The sequence below is a fragment of the Rhinolophus sinicus genome, chromosome 14 (genome assembly GCF_057876585.1).
Source record: "Rhinolophus sinicus isolate RSI-liver-muscle chromosome 14, RSI-T2T, whole genome shotgun sequence".
Taxonomy (NCBI): Eukaryota; Metazoa; Chordata; class Mammalia; order Chiroptera; family Rhinolophidae; genus Rhinolophus; species Rhinolophus sinicus.
The window spans coordinates 32633319-32646517 of record NC_142514.1 but is presented as its reverse complement, the minus strand read 5'-3'; the positions used below and the strand labels follow the sequence as shown (position 1 = coordinate 32646517).

The 13199-nt window shown below is 38.6% G+C and overlaps 1 protein-coding gene across 1 annotated transcript in view; it reads left to right on the top strand.

Moving 5' to 3' along the window:
- Positions 1–762: 762 nt before the first annotated feature.
- Positions 763–13199, top strand: part of PIK3R3 (phosphoinositide-3-kinase regulatory subunit 3) — a 70299-nt gene continuing 57862 nt past the window's right edge. The window contains exon 1 of the mRNA XM_019749356.3: positions 763–1552. Within this exon, the coding sequence (XP_019604915.1) occupies positions 1447–1552 (106 nt within the window). The 5' untranslated portion in view covers positions 763–1446. The remainder of the gene's footprint in view (positions 1553–13199) is intronic.

The following is a 13199-nucleotide window of genomic DNA, read 5'->3' as shown; positions in this document are numbered from 1 at the left end:
CCTCTGCGGCCAGTCTCCGGGCAGAGGTGTCTCGCGTTAGCCTGTCCTCCCCCTCTCTTAACTCCTGCGGGCGGACCGAGCCTTAGCGGGAGCCCCGCCTGTCTCCCGGCAGCCTGAGTCCCCGAGCGCTTGCCCAGCCTGTTAGTAATCGCCGTTTGCGCTTTCTTTCTTTCTTTTTTTTTCCTCTTTTCTTCCCCCCCTTCTGCCTTTGTCCCGCTTAGTAACTGGGTTCGGACCAATCGTCGCCTCACCGGCCGGCGCCGGCTGGTTTCTGATTGGCTCGCTTGGGGCGCGCAGCCGTCTCCCGCTCCTTCGTTGAAGCAAGGCAGACAAAAGACGCAGACTCGGGGCTCGGGCAACCAGGATCAGCCAATCACCATCCATCTTACCCTCTCTTCCCCCTCCCTCCCTCTCCCCCTTCCTTCCCCGCCCCGCTCGCGTGCTCCGGGTACTGACTCCTGGCGTGCGGCCAGCGCCCGGACCGTACCATTCTGATTGAGGCTGGGGGGAGAGAAGATGGACATTTTAGGAGCCGAGGTCTAGAGCTCGGTGGGGAGAGTTGAAAGCTGAGATGGAGGACACTTTTCTGAACACTTTCTCAGGCACTTGACATGATCTCTAGTACATTAAGGCGGTATAGAGTGGAAGGGGCAGTGGTGATGCTGGCTGTTCCCCCTGCCTGGCGCAGTTGGGTAGAGCCTCAGCGGGGGAGCTTGGGGGCGGGGGAGGGTGTCCCCCTCGGCGCCGTTAAAATGAAACTCCAGTGGATAGAGTCAGGGCAGAGCGTGAGGGGAGCCGGTACTGGCGGGGTTCCTTACAGCCCGGCGGGAGCGCCGAGCCAAACAACGCTAACTGGACTCTCCAACGGGTCCCAATCCCAAGGCTGCAGCAGCTTTGGTTCCGAGCCTGACCGGAACGGAGTCGGAGTCCAGAACCCTAAGGGGATAGCTCTCTGCAGACGAGTGGGACCCCGAAACTTGAACGCAATACTCCCCCCCCTTTTTTATGCCTTCCTTTGTCACTTTTCCACCTTACTCCCAGCGCGTTCATTTTTTCCCCTTCATTCTTCCTAAGGATACAAAAGTGGCGAAAGATTTGGAGGTGCTGGGAGCTCTTCTCTTTGGAGAGCGACCGTGTAGAAGGGATTTTTGGGAAGCCTCTTTTTAACACCTTTGCCCTCCGCCCTGCAAGCCTCTCTTTACTTTTTTGAGGAGCAAAGCCCATAGATTGAAAGTTCGGGGGGCATTTTGCTGGGCACTGTAGAAGAGAGACGGGGAGGACCCCGTCCTCGTCCTGGTAGTTGCCTGGACTTGTACCTGCCGTTGGAAACCCCGAAGTACATTTCCGTGTAGGATTTTTACAGATACATATTTTTAGATTTTTAAATATCAGATAAAAATTATATGCTTTCTATATATTTCCTGACGACTTGCCCCTGACAGCGAGATGTACAATACGGTGTGGAGTATGGACCGCGATGACGCAGACTGGAGGGAGGTGATGATGCCCTATTCGACAGAACTGATATTTTATATTGAAATGGATCCTCCAGGTACTTGGGAGAAAAAAAGAATCTTGATGGGTCTGATTTGTTTAACAAGATCTTGGTGATGTTTTCAGGGCAGAATTATTCCTGGGTGCGCTGGGTTTGGGATTAGGGGCAGATTTGCAGTTAGAGCTGCAGTAAACTGCTTCTGGTTTACACGTTTAAAGTTTGCAGTTAGGACCCTGATCCTATTGTCCTTTGAGGGTGGGGGTGGGGGCCGGAGTGGGGGTGGGAGGAGAGACCCGTTTCTTTTACTTCTTTGCATTGGCATTTCGTTCAGTTTTTTGTCGTGCCCCTCCCCCTTTTTTCTTTTTCAATTAAAGATTCTTCTACCTGCAAAGGATGCTTTATATTCCAGTCTTGAAGTCAGTCTTCCCCTTTGGGGGAATTTTCTAAAGCTTGTCATTTCATACGTTTGTCTCTTTTGGTTCGTTGTGTTTTACCTTCGTTAACTTCTGAAACTGGCTTGCCAGTGTGATTATTCATTTTAAGACCCTCCCCCCCTTTATTTTACAGAAACCGAATGCCGGTTAGTGATTTTCAGGAATTGGGCGTTTTTATTCAGTCATGGCCTTAGTCTGAGGTTTTTCATCTCAGAATATAGTCGCTCAGAGAGATATACGTGCAATATTTTATTGCTCTTTAGTTTGTGGTGATGTAATTTATGGGACAGGGTTTAATATAACTTCAAGTCTTACCGTAAAAAAAGGAGGAACCTTTCTTTTTTGTGTGTGAATATATGTGATATGTACATATATGTGATAAAGGTTCAAATACACATAATGTAAAGTATACATACACTGGATTTCTACTTTAGAGCTTTGTCTGAGACCCTTACAGACATTTTGTGTATCTGGTAGGAAAGGAAAAGGAAGGAAAATGGAAAAGTTGGGAAAATATTTTTTTCTTTAAAGTCTACCCCATTTTATAATTATTAGTTGTCAGATTTTCAAACCCTGTTTGCAATTATGGACAGTGCTTTATGTAATGATTTTGAATAAGTAGAGGGCCTTTGTGACTCCTTATTTCTGTTGAGCATTAATTTGTTATGTCTTTTAAAAATGTGTTATAGCTAAAATGTGTTAAGCCTACAGAATAAATTGTATGTCATTGGGGAATCTCAATTATTATATAAGACTATGTATTTTTGGAAACATTTGAAAGGATTTGAGCCCATGCAAGTGTAATGAAGTATAACTGTCTTCTAAATGTATGTAAAAATGTGTTCCTGTGCCCTTTTGAACTGTGAATTATTCTCTTTGTTTTTTCTCAGTTACTCATAGTGTTAAATGATGCTATATTAAAAACTAATACTTATATTGAATCAACCTTTTTCGCTCTTTTAATGATCACTTAGAATTTTTTCTTTTCCCTTCATTTTGGAGGCTTTGTTATTTGCTTTTATAATTGTGACTTCAATCCAGATGCAGCTTTTCAGTGTTCTGCAAAGTTTGTAAGATTTGCCATCCATCTATTGTGTGTATTTCCTCCTTTGTTTCCCCCTAATGGTATAGCATCATTTCTATTAGATGTATTTGTCATTCATATGAATGGAAATTTAATACATCATTGGTTCCTTTCCTGTAAAAAGTAAGGTTAATAATTCTAATAATTCTAGATTTCTGTTATTATAAGAATTATATATTCAAACTGCCTTAGAATCATACCGTATATCATGTAGTATCTTGCCTTGCAGGCATACAAAGGGAATTTGTTGGGCGGAGAGGTGAGTGGGGAGGAGGGGAGAACCTGAAGAAGGAACTAATGTTTGAAAAATATGGGCCTAGTAGAAGAATATTGGCCAAGTTGAGCTGAGTTGTCCAAAAATGATTTTAAGAAAAGTTGACTATTATAATTATATAGTGATGTGGGTCTTATAGGGTTGTATAGAAAATTCTAATCCAAACTTTGTATATTACATGGAAATAAACTTTTGAGTTTAAAATATTCATTCTTGAATGAAATTTTACATACTGAAATTCTAGTCAATATATTGAAAATATGCACATGGTGTTCTTTATTACCTATTTTGTAGCCATAATGTAGAATACTGTTAGTTATTCCTAACAGTTTATAAAAAAGGAAGCACACTTGAATATGCTGAAATATTGCCTATGAAATGAGTGGTTTTTAATGGAAATAGTGTGAACACCAACCTTGTTTTCTGTAGTAAATTAAGTTTTTGAAATGTTTAAGCTGAGTAAATTATTAGTGAAGAGGTTGCAGCGTGTCCCGTATCTGTCTTTTTCTTAGCTCCTAACCCAGATTAAGCTTACTATTTTCTGCCTGGACTGGTATGGTAGCGCATTAACTGCTCTCCCTATTTCTACTCTGTCCAATCTGCATTGTTATTAAAGTGTCATCTGATGATTTACCTTCCAAGGGTAAATCTTCCAATGACTTTAAAAACCTTCCAATGGCTTCCCTTTGCCTACTAAAAAAAGCCTCAGCTTGCTTACCCTGTCATATTAAGTCCCTCAATTTTTGCTTCCAACCTAATTTTCCAGTCTGTTCTGCTGGAGTCCATCACAAGTTCTATGGAAGCTATTTTGTACTTGCTGTTCCTTGAATGTATGCTTTTTCCTCTTGCTGGGGTGCCTTTCAATCCCAGTAGTTACTTGTTGAAATCTTATATATGTCGAGGACCCAGGTTAGAGGCCTTCTTTACCAGAGTATATGTTCTCTGATTCCTTCTGTTAGAAGACATCCTTTCTTCCTTTTCCCTCCTTCTTCTAACACTTCTCAGATAGAACTTCCGTTCTGTCTAGCGTAGCTTCTGCATTTATTTATGTGTATTTCCCCCTATGGAATTGTCTTTCCACCAGATTATGAGCTTTTTAGCTTGCTCAGGGTCTTGCAAGTAGTAGACAATTTCATAAATATGTGTTGAATTAATAAATACCTAAGGAGCACCGTTTCTTTCTAGCCTTTAAGTGGTTTTCTACTTACGGCCCTTGGTCACCTCATAACTTGGCTATGGCAGTAGCTTAGGGCTAAATAACTTTTGAATTAGACAATAGTTGACTTAGTGTCCTTAACTGTAATATTAATATTACAGTTTTTAAAATATGGTCTTCATCTTAATTTTAGACTGAGCCATAAATGCAAAATTGTTACTGCTTCCAGCTGCCTCCAAAGCTATTTTTCTTGTTTTCTGTTAATCCTTATGTGTGTATGTGTTTTTCCCTGTTAAAAAGCTATTTTTCAAAGGTGTTTCCTTCCAGCCTTTTCAAAAACTATTGTTGCCATGTATCCTGAAGGTTTCTAATAACTTCATGGATTGCTATACCTGCTATAATTTATTGACAATGTAAGGGTTGGATCCAAATGGAAGACTGATGTCTTAATTTTTATGTATTTGCCAGGAGCAATAGAAATACTGAACTATTCAGATGAAACAAAACTTTTTATTTTGGAAATGTTAAGATTGTGGTGCAGAGAATTGCTGATAAGCATCTTGGTTAGTCCTGTTATGATTTGGGAATCGGGATTGTTCTAGAACAGAACAGTTGCTGGATAGGCCTCTCAAAGAGCCCTGCCTTTGGTATAGGAGCTATTGGAGGATTACCAATACACGCCTGATCATAAATTCATGCCCAAAGCTTATACATAGTGATCTATTAGCTCGCACTTTATTTTTGACATTGTTTTTATTGTGGGAAGATATAATAAATTACTTCTTTTTAAAATTTGTGGATACAATTCTTTTTAAAAAGTCTATAGACTTTTTTTGTCCTTATCAAGACAAATTTCTGAAATTACCTTTAGGGCAACAATATCTCTTCAGTAGTAATTAGAAAATGTTTTAATTGTTTGGCAAAACATAAATATTGGGGAGGTCTAGAAAGTGGTTTTCGATTTTTTTTGGTCTCAGTACCCCTTTTATACTCTTAAAAATGATTGAGGATCCTAAAGACCTTCTGTTTAAGTGAATTATATCTACTGATATTTACTGGATTAGAATAAAACTGCGGAATTTAAAAAATATTTAATTCACTTAAAAATAATAAAGCATTAAATGTGTATATAGCATTTTTAATGAAAAAAAGATATTTTCCACCCTCCCCAAAAAAACAAAACAAAACAAAAACAAAAAATGAGAAGAGGGGCATTGTTTTATGTTTTTGCAAATAACTTTAATACCTGGCTTTTTAATCTTTAATGTCTGTCTTAATAGAAGACATTGAAATTTCCATGTCTTCTCCTGCATTCAGTCTATTAAAATATCACAGGTCATAGCCTCTGAAAAACTCTATTGTACAGTTGTGAGAGAAAGAGAAATAATGTTGCAGTAATACTATGAAAATACATTTGATCTCTTGGACCCTCTGAAAGGGTCTTGGGGTCCAGGGAGGGTCTTTGAGCTACACTTTGAGATCTAGTAGTCTAGAAATTACCTGACTACACAGTTTGATGGCCAACCTAATAAAGTATCTTCTGACTTGTTTGAAGTCATATGAAAAGATTGTTTCAGGAAACTTACTTGCTTACTCTGGCATACTTGGTATTTTCATCCTGGTAAAATTTCAGTTAAGTAACATTCTGGTGGAGAACTGGCATACTGGCCCTGTGGTTGGGAAAATATCTGCTGAAAAACACACTGAAGAAATAGGTTACCTGCCGCTGTGTGGTCCTTTCTATTAGCAGTTTGGGCATTCTATGTCTATGTTTGAATTATTCTTTATAACTGAACATTTGATGGGTTCCTCTTATATCAATGCTTCTGTGTGTGGTAAGAGATTGCTTTCTAAGCTAGGTGTCAGTTTTAAATGATATTATAGTATGGGACAATGTTAATATAATCAAATGATACAAAAGTCATGCGAATTTTTTCACATCTTATTGAAAAAGATTAGGCATTGCTTTCATTTAATATATTATCGTTTATAGTTATCAACTGTTTCATTAGCAGTATGGTGATTCTCCCTTGCATAGTGCCTTTTAAATTTATTCTTATCATTGTTTTCATGTTGAATCCTTTATGTTTTTCGTAGAATGTAGAAAAGATTAGACATGTTTTGGTCACCATATTTAACAAGGTAGGTAGAAAAATAGTTACAAATATGTCTATGTGACATGGTATAATTTTTATTGATATTAAATGGGGATACAGACTGAGTATAATAGAAAGAACACAGGCTTTGGAAACATGATAGGGATTTCAAACCTGGCTTTGCTTCTTACCCTGCCAAAAGTTATATGGCTAGTATTTAACCTCTCTGAATATCTATTTTTTTCTTTTGTAAAATTGAATACTTACCTTGCAGAGTTGCTTTGGGGATTAGATTTACTATAACTAGCACAGTGTTTGGCATATGGTATGTACCCAAATCATTGTACCTTGTATCTTAAAGCATATTTGATGACATGTAATTATTCCAAGTCTGCCTTTTTGGATACTCTTGCAGTCAAAACCTTTTGCGCTATCTTGCCCCATTCTTTTCTTCATCCCTAACATTTAAACTGGGGCCATTTTGCTTTTGGAAGAGTTCTCTAGGGTCTTTTCTAGTTATAACATCTCATGAATCTATGGAAATGTCACTCCAAGTCATCCTTTTATTATAGTTTTATTGTCCTTGTCCAGTTCCTAAGCATCTCATATTTGAAATGATTTGTAATGAAGGTAATAGTTGCTACATTTGCTGAATAATTATAGACCAAGCACTTTGTTAAATGCTTTTATACGAGTGTGATCAAACAATACGGTGAATGTTTAAATAAAAAAAATTATTAAAGTAAAAGGCACATTTGCCATTAATCCCCCTCAAAATACTCCCCCTCACTTCAGACACATTTATCCCATCGTTCCTGCCACTATCTGAAGCAGTTCTCGAAGTCCTCTTTTGTGAGTGTCTTTAGTTGCTCTGTCATGGCTGCCTAGATGTCCTGAATCATTTTGACTTTGGGGAAGAGCCAGAAGTCACACGGTGGGAGATCCGTTGAATAAAGTGGATGGGGACACAATGTAATGTTTTTATTTGACAGAAATTGCCCTATACCAGAAGTGATATGTGACATGGAGCATTGTCATGACGGAGGATGATATACGGCACACTTTAAAGCACACCTTCTCTCAACCATAGCTCATACCTGACTGATTGCACCGAACAAGTTGAAACATGTCACACACTGTCACTAAGGTTTGGCGTGCTGCTTCCTGTATTGAAGATCCCTGCTTTTCCGTTGGAGGGCAGGCGGCAGTAGCATTCACTGTATTTGTTGATCACTACAGAAAAACATTGCTTCTGGTACAGCAATTTCTGTACACTCAGTATGGTATAATTCATGTTGAACTTTTAATATGCATTTGTAGAATTAACCACAAACTTAGTTTCTGAGATTAGCTCTGGGATATGTTTCATAAGTACAAAGGGTGCCCAAAAAATGTGTACACATTTTAAGAAAGGAAAAAACTGTATTAATTGTAATACTCAATATGTACCGATAACAAAAGATGAATACAAGTCACGTTTGACTTCTGCAATTACGAGAGGTGCTCAAAGTGGTTACCATCAGCGACCAGACACTTCTGATTAATGGCGAACTATTGCTTGAGCATAGGTAGCATCTCTTAAAATGTGTATACATTTTTTTGGCATCCCGGATATTTAGTTAGTACGCTTTTAGCTGCAAGCAGCAGAACCTAATTCAAAATGGCTTAAGAGGGCCGGCCAGTTAGCTCAGTTGGTCAGAGCATGATGCTTGTAACACCAGGGTTGCTGGCTCGATCCCCTCATGGGCCACTGTGAGCTGTGTCCTCCACAACTAGATTGAAACAACTTCTTGGAGCTGATGGGTCCTGGAAAAACACACTTAAAATAAATACAAGTTAAAAAACAAAACAAAACTTAAATGGCTTAAGAAATAAGAAATTTTATCTTATTATATAATAGGCTTCAGACTTGGTTGCTTACAGCAGTTCAACAGTGTCAGTAAAAACCAGTATTCTTTCAATTGCTCAGTTCTGCTCTCCTTGGGCTAGTAGGCTGCTTCATCCTCAGGCTAGTAGCAAAATGGTTATAGGGATTCCAGGCATCATCCATAAACACAATTTCTAAAAGAAGAAAGATGTTTTTTCCTGTGCTTCTATTTTCCGAGAGAGGAAACTTTCTCCAAAAACCGCCAGCAGACTTCTTTCACATCTTTTTGGCCAGAATTGGGTCATATTGTCTTTCTCGAACGAATATTTAGTGATTACCCTTGAACTAACCATGTCCGTGCCTGATTCTGGAGTGGTGTTGACTTCCTTGAGGCATTGGATTGGGGAGGGATTCTGTTAGGAAGGAAGAGGAGGTGATAAGTGCTAGGTAGGCAATAAACAGTGGCCACTCTGGAAAGTAATTTGGGGAACGATAGCTCTTTTCAAAATTGTTGTCTTTGTGTTTCTAAATAAAAAGAATTGGCAAGTTAATTTTTTCTTTTTCAAAACTAAAATCTAGTTGTGGGGAACCCATTTTCATTTTCTGAATTGGAATTTACAGGGTCACATATTAGTATAGAAAGTTAAATATACGACAAGCCTTTTCCTGTCTTTCTTGTCAGTTGCTTACTAGAAGAAGAGGATGCTAACTTCTCTGGTTGACAGTTTCCATATTTGAGGTGTGTTGGTGTTAGAATAGAGTATATCAGTATGTGAAGTCAGTGAGCGTGAGAAGGCATTTTGCAAAACTATAAATTCCAAATTCCAAAGTTTAGTAAATTAAGTGGTAAGCTGGGGAATTTGTAGAATGATTTCTGATTTGAATGACGCCTTAAAAATTAGGACACTAAAGTAACCCATAGATCATGTCTTTCAATTAAAATGTACTATGTAACTAAGTATTGACTTTTCCTGTAGTATGTTGGACGTCTAGAGGCAATATGGTGGGGGTAGTTAAGAGAAGGGGCTCTGGAATCAGACTGCCTGGGTTCAGTTTGTGCCTCTGCCACTTCCTAACGTGTCCTTGGGCGATTGACTTAACTTTTCTGTTTTGGTTTTCTCACCTAAAAAATGGGGATAATCTTTCAATAGGATTGTTGTGGGGATTTTGTAAATTAATAACTGTAAACCACTTAACGTAGTGACTGGAACATATTAAGCATTCATAAATTTTTTGTTGTTGTTCATGTATTAATTCATGTCTTTCAATAAATATTTGATTGCCAGACACTGTTCTAGGTATAGCAGTGAACAGAACAGCACAACTCCCTGTATTCATGGAACATACATTTTTAAGGGACGGGAGAAAGCAGACAATAAACTAATTCCTAAGTACATAGTGATGGTGAAAAATGACATGAAGAAAAAGCAGAGGACAAAATAGAGAGTGATGGCTTGGTGGGGGAAGTGCTGGCTATTTTAAATAGGAGGGCAGGGAAGCCCTGACCTAAAGAAGTGAGGGAACAAGCCATGTAGATACATGGGAGGTGTGCGGGCAGGGGCCTGGGCTGGGTAGAGGGAATACCAGATGACTTACTCTGAGGCAGGAAAATTTCTGTCATATATTCAAAGATCATCCAGAAGGACAGTATATGGCTGGAGTGGAATGAGGGGAAAGTGTAAGAAATGAAGACAAGTAATGGTGTGGGTGGTGGGGAATACCATGTAAGAACTTAGGCTTTTAAAACTTGACTGAGATGAGAAGCCATGCAAGTGTACTGAACAGTGATGTATTATGATTCCTGGTTTAAAAAGATCATTCAGGCTGCTGGTGGAGAGTAGGACAAGGTGGACATGGACAAAATGGTTACGAGGCTATTGCAGTAAACAAGCTGAGGGTGCAGCTTGGACAAGGGTGGAAGCTGCGAAGGTGGTGAAAAGTGGTTGGATTCTGAAGATTACTACCACCACCAGTTATATAGCATGTCATTTCAAAACTGACTTAGTCACTTTATTTTCTAATTTCTTAGCTTTAGATTTATCTATATGCTTCAGTAATTAAAAGGTTTAGCTTTTAAAATAATGCCCAAACTATTTTACACATTTTTGATGTGTTTTTCTCTTTTTTGAAGTGTTATGATTTCTGATCTCTGACATCTGGGTGCAAAGCAGCATAATAGGTGGACTTAGTTATTTGACGAAGGCTTACTCGTTCGTTACTTCTACAAACATTACTGTATAAATCTAGACTGTACTATAATTTACTTTCAAAAGTAACTTTGTAAAGGAAATTATTGTAAAATTCTTAGTTTCTATCGTGGGCTATGAAAGAGGAGAAGAAATTAAAAGGAAACTATGACATGTTTCATTTTACTTCATGTGCTAGATTTGTTGGTGTTTTAGAATAATTATACTTATGTGTTTCTGCTTATTAGTGTAATGCTTAAGTTCTTGAGTATAGACATTGCTATGAAATAGGGAAGTGTTGCTCACTGTGTAAGAGCTCTACTGTCAGGTTGCGGCATTTCCAGTTCTAACCCTGTCAACTGCTAGCTTCTGATCTTGGGCAGTTTCCTCATCTGTAGGGCAGAGAGAAGAATATCAACCCCATTGCAGGGTTATTGTGAGAATTATATGAGTTAGTACGTGTAAGAGACTTAGAGCAGGTATCTGTTGTTGTTGTTGTTATTTTCGTTATTAAGTTGGGATGCTTGTGACATATCTCCTGTCTTCTATGCAGAGGAAACACCAGCCTATCAATTAAATTGAAAAGCAATTTAAATCTTTATTCCAGTCTCTCAAAAATGCTAAAGGGTATTATTATATTCATACCACACTGCAATACCATATAAATTCTGATTTTTCCATTTTTGATCAGTGTCTTTGCATGGTTAAATCTAAACTCCCAAACCATCTCATAGCAACTTGTACAGTCTCATTCTTCTTGTTTCTTTCCTTCCCTCCTCAAACTTGCTAGGAGTACCTGTTTCCCTTTAAACTCTCTCCTTTGCCTATTTCATTACTCTGATCTGTGTAATAAGGACCAGGAGTCAAGGGAGTAAAAAAAAAGAAGCTATGACTACTTATACAGTAACACTTTTGATTTTGTCACATTTAGCTGCCATAGAGGGTATAACATGTTTTGGCTTTTAGAAAGAAGCCTGCTTAGTTTTAAAGGACAGTCAGGTGGTTTAGATCTGTTATCTGTTGAAGGACATTAGTTTGGGACTTGGGATTTAGTCTTTCTCCTAGTAGTCATGTACCCTAAGAGCTGCTGTCACATCTGTCTGACTGGTACTGACATCTCCTTTGATTCCTAGGGATCAACCATGGGGATTTAGAGAAGAGTTGCCAGGTAAAATCCATAGAATATGTCTCTTGCAATATTTGGGATATATTAAAAAATTATTCGTTGTTTATCTGATATTTAAACCTGAATGTTCTGAATTTTTATCTGCTAAATATGCCAACCCTAATTTAGAGAGAGGCTAGACAGTACTAGATAGTATTTCCTAGTATTCCTATGGTTTTTAGGGATGGATGTGTAACTTGATGTAGTGGATATCAGGATACTTTCAGTTTCAATAACAAAAAGTCCAACTCAGATTGGTTTAAACAAAGAATTTATAAGTTCATGTAATTCAAAAGTCCAAAGGGCATGGTTTGATTACGACTGTCAGACTTTGGTTCTGTGGTTCTGCGTCTCTCTCAGCTCTCCCCTATATCTGTTTTTTTCCTCAGGCTGGCTCCCCTGAGCAGTGCAAGATGATTGCTTTTGGCTCCTAGGACTACATGTTTTCTCATTTCTGGGGGAGAAAAAGGATGCTTTTTACAAATATAACACAAAAATCCTAAGCTTGACAATAGACTATTCTTGTGTTCCAAAGGATCACTGTCTTAAAATCTGGATTCCTTGAACTATTAATTGTAGCTTTCTCTGTCTAGACCATTGGCTCTTAAACTTGAGTGTTCATCAGAGCCACTTGGAGGATGTGTTAAAGCACAGATTGCTAGGGCCTACTCCCGAGTTTCTCAGTCAGCACATTTGGGGTTGGGTTCTAAGAACTTGTATTTGCAACAAGTTTCCAGATGTTACTGATTTGGCTGGTCTGCAAACCACACTGTGAGAACCATTGCTGTGTCAAATCAGGACCTATTTCTGGAGCTGGGGAAGGGTCAGTCCTGCATAAACTCCTTACCATCATGGGGAAGGAACAAGATAATTACAGTGACCACTAAAAAGAGGACTGCTCTTTTTTTGTTCGTTTGTTTGTTTTTTGCCTATCTACCTTCCCTTCTGTCTTATTTAGGTAACAGTTTCTTGATTTTTCTCTTGGAACCACCACTCCTCCATTTGCAATGTGATTTGGGTAGAATTGATCTAACTCATCCCCTTTAAGGGTGAGCACAAGACCCAGGGCTGGCCAATAAGGTCACTGCATTCGCTTGTTGACAGTGATTAACCAAGGAGTTATGGGACAGTGATCTTTGTAATGTAATCAATGTACATTACTATACATTACTATTTACTGTCCTGCCTAGTGATATTAAGATGGCGTGATCCCTTAAAGAGCTCTGACTGTAATTACGGAATACTCACATGAAAACAAATGCATACAGTGCTTCTCTTTTTAACTCCCGCCCTTTCTCCTGGCTATCATCTAATACAGATTTTCATTATATACTGTTTTACCCACAGCCTTTATAATTCTTACCACATTTATCAGTTGTTTAGTGTCTTTAGTCCTCATTGGATTACATATTCCATCAGGATAAGGACTGAGTCCATAATTA